The 14,298-nt window shown below is 36.1% G+C and overlaps 4 protein-coding genes across 14 annotated transcripts; 1 reads left to right on the top strand and 3 right to left on the bottom strand.

Annotated features, from left to right (window-relative positions):
• Positions 1 to 605: 605 nt before the first annotated feature.
• LOC126674541 (pentatricopeptide repeat-containing protein At1g74900, mitochondrial) lies at positions 606 to 3,712 on the bottom strand. Of its 8 annotated transcripts, none has more exons than XM_050369004.2 (3): positions 1,844 to 3,712; positions 1,358 to 1,494; positions 606 to 1,274 (listed from the first exon to the last, which is right to left on the bottom strand). In XM_050369004.2, the coding sequence occupies exon 1, from the start codon at positions 3,624 to 3,626 to the stop codon at positions 2,175 to 2,177; it is 1,452 nt and encodes a 483-aa protein (XP_050224961.1). In that variant the 5' UTR covers positions 3,627 to 3,712; the 3' UTR covers positions 606 to 1,274; positions 1,358 to 1,494; positions 1,844 to 2,174. The 8 variants fall into 8 exon arrangements, with proteins under 8 accessions (XP_050224961.1, XP_050224964.1, XP_050224963.1 ...); XM_050369007.2 differs by having other exon boundaries at positions 1,401 to 1,494; XM_050369006.2 differs by lacking the exon at positions 1,358 to 1,494 and having other exon boundaries at positions 606 to 1,063; positions 1,122 to 1,274.
• Positions 3,713 to 4,500: 788 nt separating this feature from the next.
• LOC126673257 (anaphase-promoting complex subunit 8) lies at positions 4,501 to 8,997 on the top strand. Of its 2 annotated transcripts, none has more exons than XM_050367336.2 (5): positions 4,501 to 4,706; positions 5,044 to 5,350; positions 6,572 to 7,822; positions 7,947 to 8,071; positions 8,503 to 8,997. In XM_050367336.2, the coding sequence occupies exons 1-4, from the start codon at positions 4,621 to 4,623 to the stop codon at positions 8,034 to 8,036; spliced, it is 1,734 nt and encodes a 577-aa protein (XP_050223293.1). In that variant the 5' UTR covers positions 4,501 to 4,620; the 3' UTR covers positions 8,037 to 8,071; positions 8,503 to 8,997. The 2 variants fall into 2 exon arrangements, with proteins under 2 accessions (XP_050223293.1, XP_050223295.1); XM_050367338.2 differs by having other exon boundaries at positions 5,034 to 5,350.
• A 157-nt stretch (positions 8,998 to 9,154) lies between these two features.
• Positions 9,155 to 10,478, bottom strand: LOC126673258 (uncharacterized). The gene is made up of 3 exons (XM_050367339.2): positions 10,313 to 10,478; positions 10,117 to 10,205; positions 9,155 to 9,602 (listed from the first exon to the last, which is right to left on the bottom strand). Exons 1-3 carry the CDS (start codon positions 10,340 to 10,342, stop codon positions 9,455 to 9,457), a joined length of 267 nt encoding a protein of 88 aa, XP_050223296.1. The 5' UTR covers positions 10,343 to 10,478; the 3' UTR covers positions 9,155 to 9,454.
• Positions 10,479 to 11,305: 827 nt separating this feature from the next.
• On the bottom strand, positions 11,306 to 14,194 carry LOC126675466 (uncharacterized). 3 transcript variants are annotated; one of them, XM_050370110.2, is made up of 6 exons: positions 13,552 to 14,187; positions 13,341 to 13,392; positions 12,793 to 12,882; positions 12,014 to 12,078; positions 11,750 to 11,905; positions 11,306 to 11,673 (listed from the first exon to the last, which is right to left on the bottom strand). In XM_050370110.2, the coding sequence occupies exons 1-6, from the start codon at positions 14,107 to 14,109 to the stop codon at positions 11,617 to 11,619; spliced, it is 978 nt and encodes a 325-aa protein (XP_050226067.1). In that variant the 5' UTR covers positions 14,110 to 14,187; the 3' UTR covers positions 11,306 to 11,616. The 3 variants fall into 3 exon arrangements, with proteins under 3 accessions (XP_050226067.1, XP_050226068.1, XP_055961238.1); XM_050370111.2 differs by lacking the exon at positions 11,306 to 11,673 and having other exon boundaries at positions 11,756 to 11,853; positions 13,552 to 14,191; XM_056105263.1 differs by lacking the exons at positions 11,306 to 11,673; positions 11,750 to 11,905 and having other exon boundaries at positions 12,013 to 12,454; positions 13,552 to 14,194.
• Positions 14,195 to 14,298: the final 104 nt, after the last annotated feature.

The raw sequence follows: 14,298 nt of genomic DNA, 5'->3' as shown, positions 1-14,298 counted from the left end.
AATTTTATTTGGGTGACCCTATTGGTGGTTAGCAAGCCCTAGTCGATGACTGTATAATTACAGCTCTCATCATTTATATTAGAATAGTTCACTCAGTGTGTTGAGGAACCGTTCATCTTTGTAATTTTCATTATTATCAATGGAAGTTTTAATCTTTGGGAAAAAAAAAATCTAGTTAGACTAAATATTAGGGTTTTTTTTAGATTTGTTGGAACGAACAATTGTTTATTATTGGTTCAACCGATTGAACTGACCAATCCAATCTGGTACTTTAATTAGTTCTCTAGAGATAGAAAATTTAAAAGATTTAGAGAAACATTTGCAAATTTTAGAGACAACAAATCATAAATTTTAATGATAAAAAGGTTTAGAACGACAAAATTTAAATACTTTGAGGGAAAAAAAAAATTAAAGACAGAAAAATTTCATAAACATAAGAAGAAAAAATTCATAAATTTTGAAGCTTTTTTAAAAAAATTAGGGAGAGAATTAAAAAGGTATTTTTATAAGAAATTCATAAATTTAAAAATATTCAAAAAATAATGTAAAATGAATTCCATTTTTTATTCTTATGATATCAAACACAATAATTCATTTAAAACCCATTTAAAAATAATATAAATTCCACTATAAAATTGAACCAAACACCACCTTAACTTGTCCAGTGACCTCCCATTTAAAAAATACAAAAATGTCTGCAAATTACATTATCATATACTACAATGCGTTAACCAGCTCAGTAAAAAGAAGTTTCCCATGTGACCATGTCTAAACACAAAAGCAACAGATTTCCCTCTACAAGGGACAGACATGCCAAAACAATCTCTTTGCTTCTCTGAGCTGGGGGAATCAGTCAGTTCACTAAGCATGCCAAACTGCTTCCTCCGCATCACGATCCCTTATCGTATGCCCTAAGGATGATAAATACAGGAAACCTGTAGACACCGAATTTTTAGTGGCGACTCCATCCTTCGTACTAATCTGCGATTATATACGTTGTTTCTAAGTCTATTTTTTAGACAGCAACGCTGCGGTCGTTAGAACCTGAGGTCGCACAAATAAACTACAGAGCCTTATTCAACATAATTACTACATAAGTTGTGAAGCTATAATAAACTTACCTATAATTAATTACTGAGGCGGCCAGCATTAAAGGAGCCGACAAAAGGGAACCAGAATTATAGTCTGTAGTTCTGTACTCTGCAGATCATCATCCCCAAATGTATGGATTTGTTTGTTAGTTCATGAAAACCATAACCACCCAGCAATGGTGCCTGGGAAGAGAAACGAAAATAAGGAATGAATATGGTTTCTATGTACTACTAAACCTCAAATGACAAATTTCTGGTCTAAGAACCTGCAGCTGAGAGAGAATGATTTCAAGTTGAGGGAAAACGCACTCTATAATCGCCAATGATGATGTGAATTGTGAACACATAAATGTATGCACAAGCAAGTAAACGGACACCCTTGAGAAGCAAATTTATCTTGTCTCTGTTATTAATAAACAAAACTAGGTCATTTAGCAGATTTCTAGTGCTCCCAGTATTCCCAGTCACAGATGCATGTTTCTAAACCTTTAATGCAAGCAAATGGGCATGAAATTTCAAGCAACTTTACTACCATACATTTCAACTAGAGTATCTCGAGGTCTGAAACCTAAGAATCTATGATACATACTCAGGTAGCTAGACCAACTGCTTCAAATTAAGCCCCAAGGGAAATAACTAGTTTGCAAGTTAAACAAAAACTTCTACAATACAATCGTATAAAGTAAAAAAAATGCACTTTAAAATACAATCAAAAAGAAAAAAGCATTTTGGAAAACTAACAGAGCTCTCACCGCAAGCAAGATAGTCTTGTAACCAAACTGCCGGTGAGTGTAGGCATTAATCCTTTTTCAATGTTCACCAATCTACTAGAAAGTTCAGCATTCTACTGTAATATCTCCAAATAGTGATGCACCAATGCCATAAAACTAGCTACTAAAAGGAAAACCTGCCTCTCTCTCTCTCTCTCCCGGTTTTCTTAACCTCACTGTAATACCAAGCTGATGAATAACAGCAGCATTGTTAACTATGATACTGCAGCTGTTTTATATTGTACAATTCAAAAAGTTATCACGACCAGATATGCTGCACATTTATGGAGCTATTTCAAATTAAAAAAAGGCTTCATAATTTGAATTTACGTGGAAGATGGCCACATCTACTCTGTAAACTCAGAATCTCTTTTGCAAAATCTTGGTTGCCGGTTAATAAAAGCCCATCAAGAACCCGATTGAAAATAAGCTTTCGAGGAAGAAATCCTCTATCAACCATCTCAACCAATAATTTCCCTGCCACCAAAAGATTATCCGATTTTTTCCTCACAAACATCGCATTTATTAGTAAATTATAGGTATCCAAATTCGGCAAGCAATTCCCAGTACCCATCTTCTCAAACAACTCCAATCCCTTCTCTATCTCTCCCGCATCACAAAAGTATCTAATCAAAATATTATACGTCTGAACATTAGGCTCACATTCATCACCTTCCATTCGTTCCACAAACTCCAACGCCCTCTGCATTTCACCCGCATGACACAGTCCTCTAACTACCAAATTCCAAGTTATCGAATTAGGCGTATAACCCTTTTTTACCATCTCATCAAAAACCAATATAGCACTATCAACACTATCCTTCTTACACAAAACTTGAATAAAAGCATTATAAGTAGCCACGGAAGGAAGAACCCCATCCTTCACCATCTGATTAAAAACATTCCGAGCTCTCTTAATCTCACCTACAACGCCAAGTCCATGAATCACACAAGTATAACTAACAACATCGATCTCACATTTTCTTTTCTTCATTTCCAAGAAGAAATCCCAACCCTCATCAATCTGACCAGCTTTAAAATACCCATCGAGCATTATATTATAACTCGTCAAATTCGGAGTTAAACCTCTCTCAACCATCTCCTTCAACATCTCCAAAGCCTTAGGTGTCCTCTTAATCAAACACCAGCCATGAACAATTATATTATAACTAACATTATCAGCTTTAAACTTACTTCTCAAAGCCTTAAACAAATTATAAGCCATCTCAACTCTCTTAGACTTGCACAACACATCAAGAATTGTATTAAAAGAATTCAAATCTTGAAAGCAGCCATAATCATGCATTGACAAGAAAATTCTAACTGCTCTATGGGGTTTGCCGATGGAAACGTACCGTTCAGCAATAATTGCGAAGGTTTTCGGAGAAGGACCGAGGCGGCACGACTGCATGCGCGAGACAAGGGCCCAGAGGGTTCGGAAGTCTCGGAGACGGGCGCAAATGTCGATGGTGTGGTCAAAGGCGGAAGCTTTGTGGGAATATGAAGGGTGGTGTGAGAGGATTTTGAAGAAAAGGAGAGCCTTCGGGCCATGGTTCCATAGAAGTTTGAGGATTTGATTAACTAGTTGTGGAGTCCATTGGATGGTGGGGGAGTGGAGGGATTGGGTTAGTGTTTGTGGGTTTGTGGTGTTGAGGATGAGGTGGGATATGGAGGTGGCTTGTGGGGATGACGGTGGTAGGGTGGCGGTGGAATGGTGGCGGAGACGGGGGAGAGGGTGGTTGGCTTTGAGTAGCTTGGTGAGCATTTGTTGGTCATGTTTTCTTGTGGGAGGAAGTTGAAGGTTTGGTATGTAGCAAGGGAAAGGAGGGTTTTACTATGGGCCTAATTGAAACGGTCAGTGGCATAAGGATGAAAAATGACATTTTTATTATTTTCAAGCTGAGTATAAAAGTTATTTTGCCATTGTTCATTTTGATATATTTAATTTTCAAGTTTTGTTTTTCACCAATAGAATCTAATTTAAGTTAGTTTGAGATAAACATAATATCAAATCAGTTTAAACTTGACTACGTTAAAATTCGACCTCAAGACGGAAATGCACTTGAAAAATCTAGCCATAGCCATTTGAAATAGGACTCACCGGCAATATAATTTTGAAGTTGAGTACATTAATTTGGTATTTAAAAGCTATGTTTAAGGTAAGTTAAAACAAAACAAATATTCTTTTAGTAAAAATTTAAGGGCTTATAAGACTTTTCCCTAAAACTAAAGAAGAAAAGAGTTGAAAATTTAACCAACAGAAATTTATTTTCTCTTGAAATAAAAATCAAATAAAGTTAAACTCGTCACTTCAAACAGAAGCACTTTTATAATAAGCGCTTTAAACAAAAACACTCTTAAAATAAACGTTTTAACTTGTTTTGCTTTTTCAACTTTAATGGTCCAATAATTTATTGCAAGTTCAGCTTCAATTGCTCTAATTATTTTATACCACCTCAGTTGGAGGGGATAAAATGAGCCAAATTAATCAACTCGCATATATTTTTGTTCAGAGTCATGAGTTTGTTCTTAATATATGTTTTAAAATTAAGGGGCAAAACGAACATTTGTTGAAATTTGAAGAAGCGAAAGTTTTCCTTTGGGCTTTTGTTGAAATGGGCTTTCTCTCTCTTCTTCCCAATCATCAATGAATTTCAAACCTGGGCGCCTAGTAAAACCAGCAAACTTCAATTTCATAATTTTAGATTCAAAATCATCCTCGTTTGTCTAGTTCAAACTTTAAAGTGAAAAGAAGATCCATGACTTCAAGAGAAAATTGCAGAATTGAACTCCGAACTGCCATTCGACAACTCACCGATCGTTGTCTTTACTCTGCCTCCAAATGGTACTGCCTTCTTTTTCTTGCTCTTAAACCCTAAACCCCATTTCTCATTACATCGCTCGCTGCTTCTTTTTACTCCTTTTTCTACTTAATTTCTCTGTAAGCTTCATATTCTGCTTTTGGGTCTGCTTGTTTTGATAAAAAGGGGCATTCTTTTATCTGGGTAAACTTTTTCAGCACAAGAAAAAAAATACGAAAGTTCAACACTTTATCATGTTATCTTGGTTGAATTTGTGTTTTGAATTTATTTATTTGCTGGAATTGGTTAATATAAAAGCGGATTTTAGTAAATTAGTTATTGGCAATGAGATTTATCGTATTCATCATTAGTGGTTTTCAGGGCGGGAGAGCAGCTGGTGGGAATTGAGCTGGATCCTGCAAAGTTCACCCCTTCAAATACTAGGTTCCAGCGTGGAAGCTCGAGTATTCGTCGAAGATTTCGCACCAATGATGTTACTTCTACGCCGCCAGCTGGCATGTCGTATGTTTCTACTCCTGTCATGGAGGAAGATGAGGTGGTTGATGGTGATTTCTACCTTTTGGCGAAGTCTTACTTTGATTGCCGAGAGTATAGAAGGGCTGCTCATGTTCTTCGAGATCAGACTGGGAAGAAATCAGTGTTCTTGAGATGTTATGCACTTTATTTGGTATGTTATAATTGCACTAAGATGTCTTCTATTTTGTTGATATTTTCTTGTTAGGAGATTGTTACTCGGCTTACTGGGATAAGTATGTTGTTGGAATTATGAAGTGTATTAAGCTTTAGCTTTTTCTTAACAAGTTCTTTGAGGGTTAGTTGGTTTAAATTGACCAGTAAAGGGATTTATCTTCCTTATTTAAAGACTGAGAAAAGCATCGTGTGACCAGAATGCAGAATGAAATGGTTCTTCATAAAGAATCATTGGACTGTTTTGCATGTTATCACTCTGCAAGAAACATCAAGTTGCTCAACTTTAAATGTGTGGACATGGGAGTTTGATAGTATTATTTTTAAACATTAAACCATATTAATTGCATGTGCTGCAGGATGTCTTATTCTTTGGTAATTGCTGAAAACCCTGTCGTTTATGCTAATGTCTCATGTTATGACCAGACAAATGTATGTATTTCTTGAGATTGTAGTAGTAATTATTGTTGATTTGCAAGCATTGGAATTTCAATTTTAATTAGTTGGCCCAGTGTTTAAGAAGCTGTCTCATAAAATTCTATCTTTCACGTAATTATCTCTGATCAAACAATATTCATGACAAGTAAGTGTATGATTATTAATTCACGTCAATTTTTACCAATGATTGCTGATATAAGGCTCTGCTAGTATAATAGTGTTTTATAATAAAAAGAAATGACCTCCCGTTGCAATACAAAATAAAATCTCTTGAATGCAAAATGTTATAAAATTTAGATATTTTAGATAGATTCTCTCTAATATATCATAGAGTCAATAACATTATAAAATATAAAAAAAAATTAATCAACGAAATTATAAATATATATTGTAATATAATTGAATTTGTTCACAGATAAGAGTTTATGGTGAGCTCCCTTATCTCTGACATTCTACATTAGTTGCTGAGGAAGAGAAGGTTCGAGAAAAGAAACCTCTAACATGAATGGATCCCCGCCAAATTTAGTTTTTTTAGCTTGTTAGAGTTTGCAAGTAATACACTTTGATTATGGTGGACTTGTATTAGCATTGAAACTCTTACATTGACAATATATGATGCAGTTATTAGAAGTTCCATGCACATTTTGTGGGGCATAATCTGCATATAACCAATTTACAAGACGAACAGCAGTTAAGTCAAGCCTATGTATGTTATAGTTATGAACTGATATGTTCTCACTTCTTCATTTTTGTTTGGTTAAAGGCCGGAGAAAAGCGGAAGGAAGAAGAGATGATAGAGCTTGAAGGCCCCTTGGGTAAAAGTGATACCGTGAATCGTGAGCTAGCATCACTGGATAGAGAATTTGCAACACTTCGTAAGAATGGCACAATAGATCCTTTTGGCTTGTACTTATACGGTCTTGTGCTTAAAGAGAAAGGCAACCAGAATCTTGCTCTTACAGTTCTTGTGGAATCCGTGAATTACTATCCTTGGAATTGGAGTGCTTGGTCGGAGCTGCAATCTTTGTGTACTACGGCTGATACCTTGAGCAGCCTAAACCTCAGCTATCATTGGATGAAGGATTTTTTTCTTGCGAGTGCTTACCAAGAACTAAGGATGCACAATGAATCCCTTGCAAAATATGAATCTTTGCAAAGCACGTTCAGCTATAGTAATTATATTCAGGCTCAAATTGCCAAAGCTCAGTACAGTTTAAGGGAATTCGAGCAGGTTGAAGTTATATTTGAAGAACTCCTAAGGACTGACCCTCATCGAATAGAAGACATGGATATGTATTCCAATGTGCTCTATGCTAAGGAATGTTTTGCTGCCCTCAGCTATCTTGCTCATAGGGTATTTACGACTGACAAATACAGACCTGAATCCTGCTGCATCATTGGAAATTATTACAGTTTAAAGGGGCAGCATGAGAAATCTGTAATGTACTTTCGGAGGGCACTGAAGCTGAACAAAAATTATTTATCTGCCTGGACTCTTATGGGTCATGAGTATGTAGAGATGAAAAACACTCCAGCTGCTATTGATGCGTATCGACGTGCTGTGGATATCTATCCTCGAGATTATCGAGCTTGGTATGGTCTTGGACAAGCATATGAAATGATGGGCATGCCCTTCTATGCTCTTCATTATTTTAAGAAGTCCGTATTTTTGCAGCCAAATGATTCTCGGTTATGGATAGCGATGGCTCAGTGTTACGAGACTGATCAACTTCACATGCTTGAGGAGGCAATTAAGTGTTACAGAAGAGCTGCAAATTGCAATGACAGGGAGGCAATAGCTCTGCATCAGTTAGCAAAGCTTCATGCTGAGCTTGGGCGTGCTGAAGAGGCAGCATTTTACTACAAGAAGGATTTGGAGAGGATGGAAGCTGAAGAGAGAGAAGGACCTAATATGGTTGAAGCTTTGCTGTTTCTTGCACAGCACTGTAGAGAGCGAAAAAGATTTGAAGAAGCAGAAGTTTATTGTACTCGTCTTCTGGATTACACTGGCCCGGTGAGCTCTAACTTCTATGCCTATCACATCAACAATATTAAATATAAATTTGAGAAATGATTCTACAGGTTTTTATGGTAGTGCCATATAGGTTAACCTTTTTCTATTTATCTTTGTGGCTCAGGAAAAGGAAACAGCAAAGAGTATGCTTCGTGGAATGAGAGCTTCAGAATCCAGTTTCCCTTCGATGGATGTTGAACATTTTCATCCCTGACAACCTTCTTCCGAGATGTTGACAGATTCTAAACAGTATGCCTCTCTTCCCCCAGTTTCATACTGTGTGTGGTATTATAAATTTATAAGTATTAAATGTAACATTTAATTATATCAATTCATTTTATAAAAGAAAGCACCATAGTAATGAGGAAAAGAAAAGGCGTTTTTTGTCAATAGAAGGACAACGGAGTAAGAAACTCCCGAGACTGCGTGAAAAAATCTTCTATTTCTGATGTGCATTTCCAAATTCTACCGATTTTGATAGAACTGAAAATAAGTATACGCAATTCTATAGAATTGGTAATTGGAATTCCAAATGGATTCTGTTAGCAAACCAAACACAACTTTTATAGAATTCATTTTAACCAAACACATTATAAGACTTTAATCTTGTTAAGTGATTTAGCGTTAATCTCTATTGAGGAAGCAGAAATTTTAGTTTTGACTGTTGTATTTTGATGCAGTAACTCTTAGAATGCAAAGCTGTTCTCAGATGTTGTACTCTACCTCTGCAATTGACAGTTTTGGTCTGAAGCCTCTGCTAATACTGCCGAAGCTTCACCTTCTTCATGATCAAGAGTTAAGGGGTGCCGGCACAAGAATTCTTTACTAGGTTGTATTATTAGGAGTATGAAGGAAATCGATTTATTGGATATGATTAACTCTTTGTCCTCGTTCTGTTTCTGGAAAGAGCAGCAAGTGTTGGGTTATGCAATGCAGCAAGAACCGAAATCTCATTTCCCTACGACGCAAACAATGGGAACATCGCTATAATTTATACGACAGATCATGCTAACCGCCACTGTAGTTGATAGACGCAAGGCATTTGAGAGAATTGTGAACTAGTAGCTAGGAAACTGAGATTCTATGTACAAGTGAGGGTTCTAGTTCCAACATTGCATGAATTATTTGTATGTTAACATATCATTATTTTTAAGAGAAGCTTCTTTACATTGTCATGAACACAAGACTCAAATTTTTCATAGTAGGCAATGGTAAATTCTCCAAGCAAACATGCAAGAAACTTTTGTCTTGAATTCACCAAACCAAAATATATTTGTTGTAGAGTAATTTAGTCGAAAACTAGAGCAATAAGAAGAGATTATTGCCTGTACATCTCATCAAATGACTCCATATATTGCAATTAGCAGCAACACCCACTGTAATATTCACACAGCATTATTAAATATGAAACATCAATAGATTCAGAACTCAGTACTGTTTTTTGATACTGAGGATGCAGAGTTCATTCCAAAGTAGAAAAAAGTTGCAAAGCGAACACCCATATATTATTTTCAGTTTGAACCACATTCAGTAAACACACATCACTACAACTAAACTTCTGTCACAAACAGCAGCATTGGGTTGCAGACATTGTATCCAACAATTTTGCATAGGAGTGAAGAATTGATCAGTTTAGTTGGGGTCTGTGAAGAAGCGATTGATGGATGGCATAATTTCAGGACTCTTGTTACGAGCAAATTTCCTCAGAAAGTTCTCAGAATACTTTCTCCCTTCCTCAAAGTTATCCAAAATTCCGGCAGCCCTGTTCTGCTTGTTAACCCTGTTTCACGTTAAATAAAAACCAAACACGAAATATAATGAGTTAAACCATCAAAACTGACTCAATGGTTCGTCCAATCAATGTATTACTATAACACAAACGATCAATTTAGCTTGGAATAAAATCACAAAAAAAAAATCAATGTTTTTTAACAATTAAACCTAAACTTGTTCAATTTGAATCACTTCAGCCATTAAACTGTTAATTTGAGAGACATGCACAATTGATTCAATGCTATAACTCAAGGATTGAAATGACCTAAATTAGACAAGCTATGAGTTTAATTATCAGAAAACAATTCAATGAAACTTGAGGGATGAATCGATCCTTTATTCTACTACAATAGATAGAAATTCTTTCAAAATGTGAAATTAACCAGTTCATATAGGAATCGCACAAGATTCTAAAATTAAACTCAAAATCTTTTGATTGGATACAGATTACAATCGGATCTCAAGTATGGAGAAACAAATATAAAAAAGAATTAGTAAACGAGATCTACGGAGAGAGAGACCTGACTTCAGGATTGATGGTGACGTTGCGGATGAGCTGCATACCACAGATACCAACGGCGACTCCCATGGCAGCGAACAGAGGATAAACCTAAAATACACACACATCAAACAATCTATCAATTAATCAACCGGAACAAAAACAATTTATATTCATACGAATAATAGATCAGTTCGGGATTCCTGTGGGAGACATACCTCAGGCCGGATCCATCTACTACCTGCCATTTCAACTCAGCCGCCGCGACTCAACTGACGGAAGATCGGAGATAACGAGAGGGAAACGGAGAGTTTTGAGAGCGAGAGAGAGTCCTGAGAGATGAAAAAATTGTGACTTTATCCTGACTTGAAATTCGTGCTGTTTTGTTTTTCTTTTGATGTTGAACAAATGTAGAGCCTGATTGGTTGCGTCCTCGACAGCAGACTTACCTATCCAATTGTATAATGACACGTCTCATAGGGCGTACATTGCTAAGCACGCTACTACTAGTGATGGCATTCCTGTCTTTTCATCTTGATGCTTTTGGAATATGTTTTCTTTAAATTAAACAATTTTATATTGCAGAAAGGTTCAATCCGGTCCTAAACTTATGATTAGAGATCAACTAATTCAATCTCAGCTATTTTAATTAATTAAGAACAATATTTTTATTTTTAAATCAATCTAGGATAATATTCTCTATTTTAAAATCAATTAAAGACAAAAAATTTAGTCATTTATGTCTTACTTGACCTAAAGTATAAATTATTGTTCTTTTTTTTTATCATATAAAATGGCTGAGATTAAATTATTTGATCCCGAGTCACAAGCTTATAAACCGAGTTGACTATTTACTCATTTTATATTTTGTAAATTCATATAACGTTTTCATTTCATTTTCTTTTTGTTAGAAAAATAGTGAAATTCTCTTTTCTAATACTACCAAAGGCCATGTTTGGATTAGTTAATAATATGAATAAATGAAAAACAAATAATAAAAAATAAGCAACATCTCTATCAGCAACATCAGCTAACAACCAAATCAAATACAGCCCAAAAGAAAATATAATTGATTTAGCAACAGAGAAAATACATTTAATTTAGCTGTTGCTATTTGGAAATTAAACCATAGAACTTCAAAATAAACTGTAAAGAGTATTAATTTTTTATCAACTCTTAACAGTGGCTAACAGTTAACACAAAACAACCTATTAAGTCTGCAGTGACAGTTTAAAATTAAATGTACAAGGATTAGCATGATTCTACAGGAATTGAAGCTGATATTTTTTCAGCATGCATATATAAACTATGTATACACATAAGAAACTTGTAACCTATGCTAATACTCCCATGTTCATCTACATCTCATTGAAACTAGGGGATTTTTCCTAGCGGTATTTTATACCGCAGAAGGCCTCTAATGAATTCTTTTGACGAACATACTTTCAATTACGGAGTGCAACGTTTTGTGGTAATTTTCGGTACCCACGCATGTTCCTTCTTATGCACCTTCTTCATCCAACTATTCTTTTGTTTTACGAGCCCTGTCACGCCATGAGCCTTGTTGCTTTGCAAGCACCTGCCAATCATGCAAAAAGACGAGATTTAAACTGGCTTCTCGCCTCTCTCTCTTACTCTAATATGAAGCCACTTACCTTCTCACTTAGAAGGCTGGCAGCAACATCAGTTTTAATGCTCTCCTTCTCGTTGTTGTCAGCCTCCGTTTCGCTGTCTGAAATCATCGATCCTAGGATTGGTGCTCCAAACATGGCAGCATCATGAGCAACTTTAATTTGATCCTCCTTTTTTGCCTTCATATCAGCATAGAGTTTAGATTACATCGGAATAGATAACAAAATATTGACATTCAAGTGAGATCTAAAAAAAAAAGGTACATGCAACATTGATGAAGTATATACCTCAACAGCAGAAAATCTGAAGCTCTGACCAATGTGTTTCACTAGTGCTACATCATCCTCTGCAGCTGCAAATAAAGCAAAGATATCCCGTAAATTTTACTTGGCACAATAAACTATTCATCAACGCGATATACTCGATATCAGTCCAGTGACTCCAGTCAATAAAGTTGCACAACATATACATATACATATATCATATCATTTTCCAGCACTGTGATTTAAAAATTCACAACAGATAATCTCCACATTCACAGGTGGAGTGTGCATTTTTGAAGAATAATATTAGGCCATATGGCATGACTAGAAAAACAACATGAAGTATACACACTATATCTTCAGTCATAGCCAGTACTAAAGGTAGAGGATACATTTGATCCATGAAAACGTATTCATGCCAGTTCCATGGAGTTCCTTCTTTTGTGTGCAAAGAGGAGCGATTTTCTGAAGATGGAAACAAAGGAGAATGACCAGCAGATAAAGATGTATTCTATCTTCTTATCATGCAACATTTTGTCTACGTGTGCTTGAAGTAGCATGGGTGTGAGATACTCACACACACACACTCGAAAGAAAGGTAAAATCCTTAGAACATAGACGTAGCTTTAACTTCTGGACTTAAATTTAGATGCATATCTAATGTATATTTCTCGACACTGGACACACTTTTCAGGTCACATACTCCAGCAGTCACTTAAATAACAACACAAACAAGATGCCAACACCCTTGCATTACTTCTGTAGAATATACTGAAATGCAAGGTGGTATAATCATGTCTAACCTTCAATTTCCTCATCATCAAGAGGGGCATCTTTGTCAAACTCAAATCGTTCCCAACCAGAACCCATTCCCTTTGTTGTATCTTTTTCAGCTGCAAGTAAAAATACAATAGAACATCGTTAATAAAATTTAAATCAGAAAATGCCCAGGTTGAAAAACCATTCCATCATCCAATCCAAATCTGGCAGCGCAACAAAGAATAGTGTCTCAATCCAAAAATATGAAACAAGAAATTGTCATATTTTAACTTTTCTAGAAATGCTATCGATGCCTTAAGACTATATTTAAAATCACAACTCTAGGCACTTAATTTCATGCTGTTCAAGAAATCTTACTAACTTAATTTGAACACATTGCAACATACCACCCATCTATGTCATTCCACTTTTTATTTTTTTAGTTCAGGCAAAAAGTTATTTAGCGTTGACCCGAATATGATTACAATTACAAACTATTGCTAGATAAAACAGCAAATCTAGGAATCTCATGAGCAGGGGGAAAACACGATATCATAACTGAAATCTAAGCTGGAAGATGCCAATATCTTACCAGTTTCATTGAGCTGAAGCTTCGTCCTTGCCTTAGCTTTTTCAGCTGCTGTCTGCTCACAAAGGAAAAATAATCCACATTTCCATTAGTTCAATATTAAAAGAAACAAAAATGCAGACGAATATATTGATATTTTTTTCTGTTTACTTGTATGTATAAAGAAAAAGCAAAGCTAATCCTACTAATCTCACTTTTATATAATTTAAATTACCATATTTTCATAGCCTCGAATCAACTTTGAATAATTCGTCTCCTTTCTATCTCTCGCCGGCGCCGCATCACCGTTCCTAGAGCTCTTCTCCGACCTCCGCCTTCCTTGCAGCGACGGACTCCTACTACGATTTCTTCTGTCTGATTTCCGCTCCTTATATCTCTCTCTACTTCTGCTCCTACTCCTACTCCGCCGAGAATTATGCCTATCTCTGTCTCTATCCCTATCTCTACTTCTAGACCGATGCCTGTGCCTATGGCTGTCTCCATGGCCGGAAACCTTATACGATGGCTCGTCTTTCAGTTTATTCTTTTTGAGTTTGTTTTGAATGGATTGAAGCTGAGCTTCTTTTTCATATTTGGAGATTTGTGTAGGGTCTGATGATGATTTTACAAAATTGCTGAGAAATGAGGTAGAAGAAGCGAGAGCTGATCCTCTCGACGGCGCTAAATTGTCGTCGTCGTTGCTGGAGAAGCCGAGGCCTCGCTTGAACCGAGCGGCGCCTTCGCCTTTTCGAGTTAGCTCATCGTAGTAAGCTGCTGCTTTGGCTTCCTCCATTTTTTTCACCTGTTTTCAGATTTTGAGCTGATCCCTCCAATTTGTGCGTGAGAGATGTCTGGTTTGGTAAACGACAGGCCGTTTACTATCTTCAACGGATAAACCATTGGGCCATTTATATTATTGGGCTGTCTGTTTTTCCTTATATAAACACTGGGCTATTGTGACAGCTGTTTTTTTCCGGCCCAT

Source organism: Mercurialis annua, linkage group LG3, assembly GCF_937616625.2.
Source record: "Mercurialis annua linkage group LG3, ddMerAnnu1.2, whole genome shotgun sequence".
NCBI classification, from domain to species: domain Eukaryota; kingdom Viridiplantae; phylum Streptophyta; class Magnoliopsida; order Malpighiales; family Euphorbiaceae; genus Mercurialis; species Mercurialis annua.
This window is presented reverse-complemented; position numbering and strand designations above follow the sequence as displayed.

Bases quoted from the DNA above. Each gene is read 5' to 3' on its own strand.
- LOC126673258 (XM_050367339.2), bottom strand. From the start codon at position 10,342: ATGGCAGGTAGTAGATGGATCCGGCCTGAG. The intron at 10,206-10,312 runs GTATGTCTCCCA...TGTGTATTTTAG, and splicing joins GTAGATGGATCCGGCCTGAG to GTTTATCCTCTGTTCGCTGC. The intron at 9,603-10,116 runs GTCTCTCTCTCC...AACGTGAAACAG, and splicing joins ACCATCAATCCTGAAGTCAG to GGTTAACAAGCAGAACAGGG.
- LOC126675466 (XM_050370110.2), bottom strand. From the start codon at position 14,109: ATGGAGGAAGCCAAAGCAGCAGCTTACTACGATGAGCTAACTCGAAAA. The intron at 12,079-12,792 runs GTTAGACATGAT...CTTTATTTGCAG, and splicing joins TGATGATGAGGAAATTGAAG to CTGCAGAGGATGATGTAGCA. The intron at 11,906-12,013 runs GTATATACTTCA...GCTGATATGAAG, and splicing joins TCAGATTTTCTGCTGTTGAG to GCAAAAAAGGAGGATCAAAT.
- LOC126674541 (XM_050369003.2), bottom strand. From the start codon at position 3,626: ATGCTCACCAAGCTACTCAAAGCCAACCACCCTCTCCCCCGTCTCCGC.
- LOC126673257 (XM_050367336.2), top strand. From the start codon at position 4,621: ATGACTTCAAGAGAAAATTGCAGAATTGAACTCCGAACTGCCATTCGA. The intron at 4,707-5,043 runs GTACTGCCTTCT...AGTGGTTTTCAG, and splicing joins CTTTACTCTGCCTCCAAATG to GGCGGGAGAGCAGCTGGTGG. The intron at 7,823-7,946 runs GTGAGCTCTAAC...TTTGTGGCTCAG, and splicing joins TTCTGGATTACACTGGCCCG to GAAAAGGAAACAGCAAAGAG.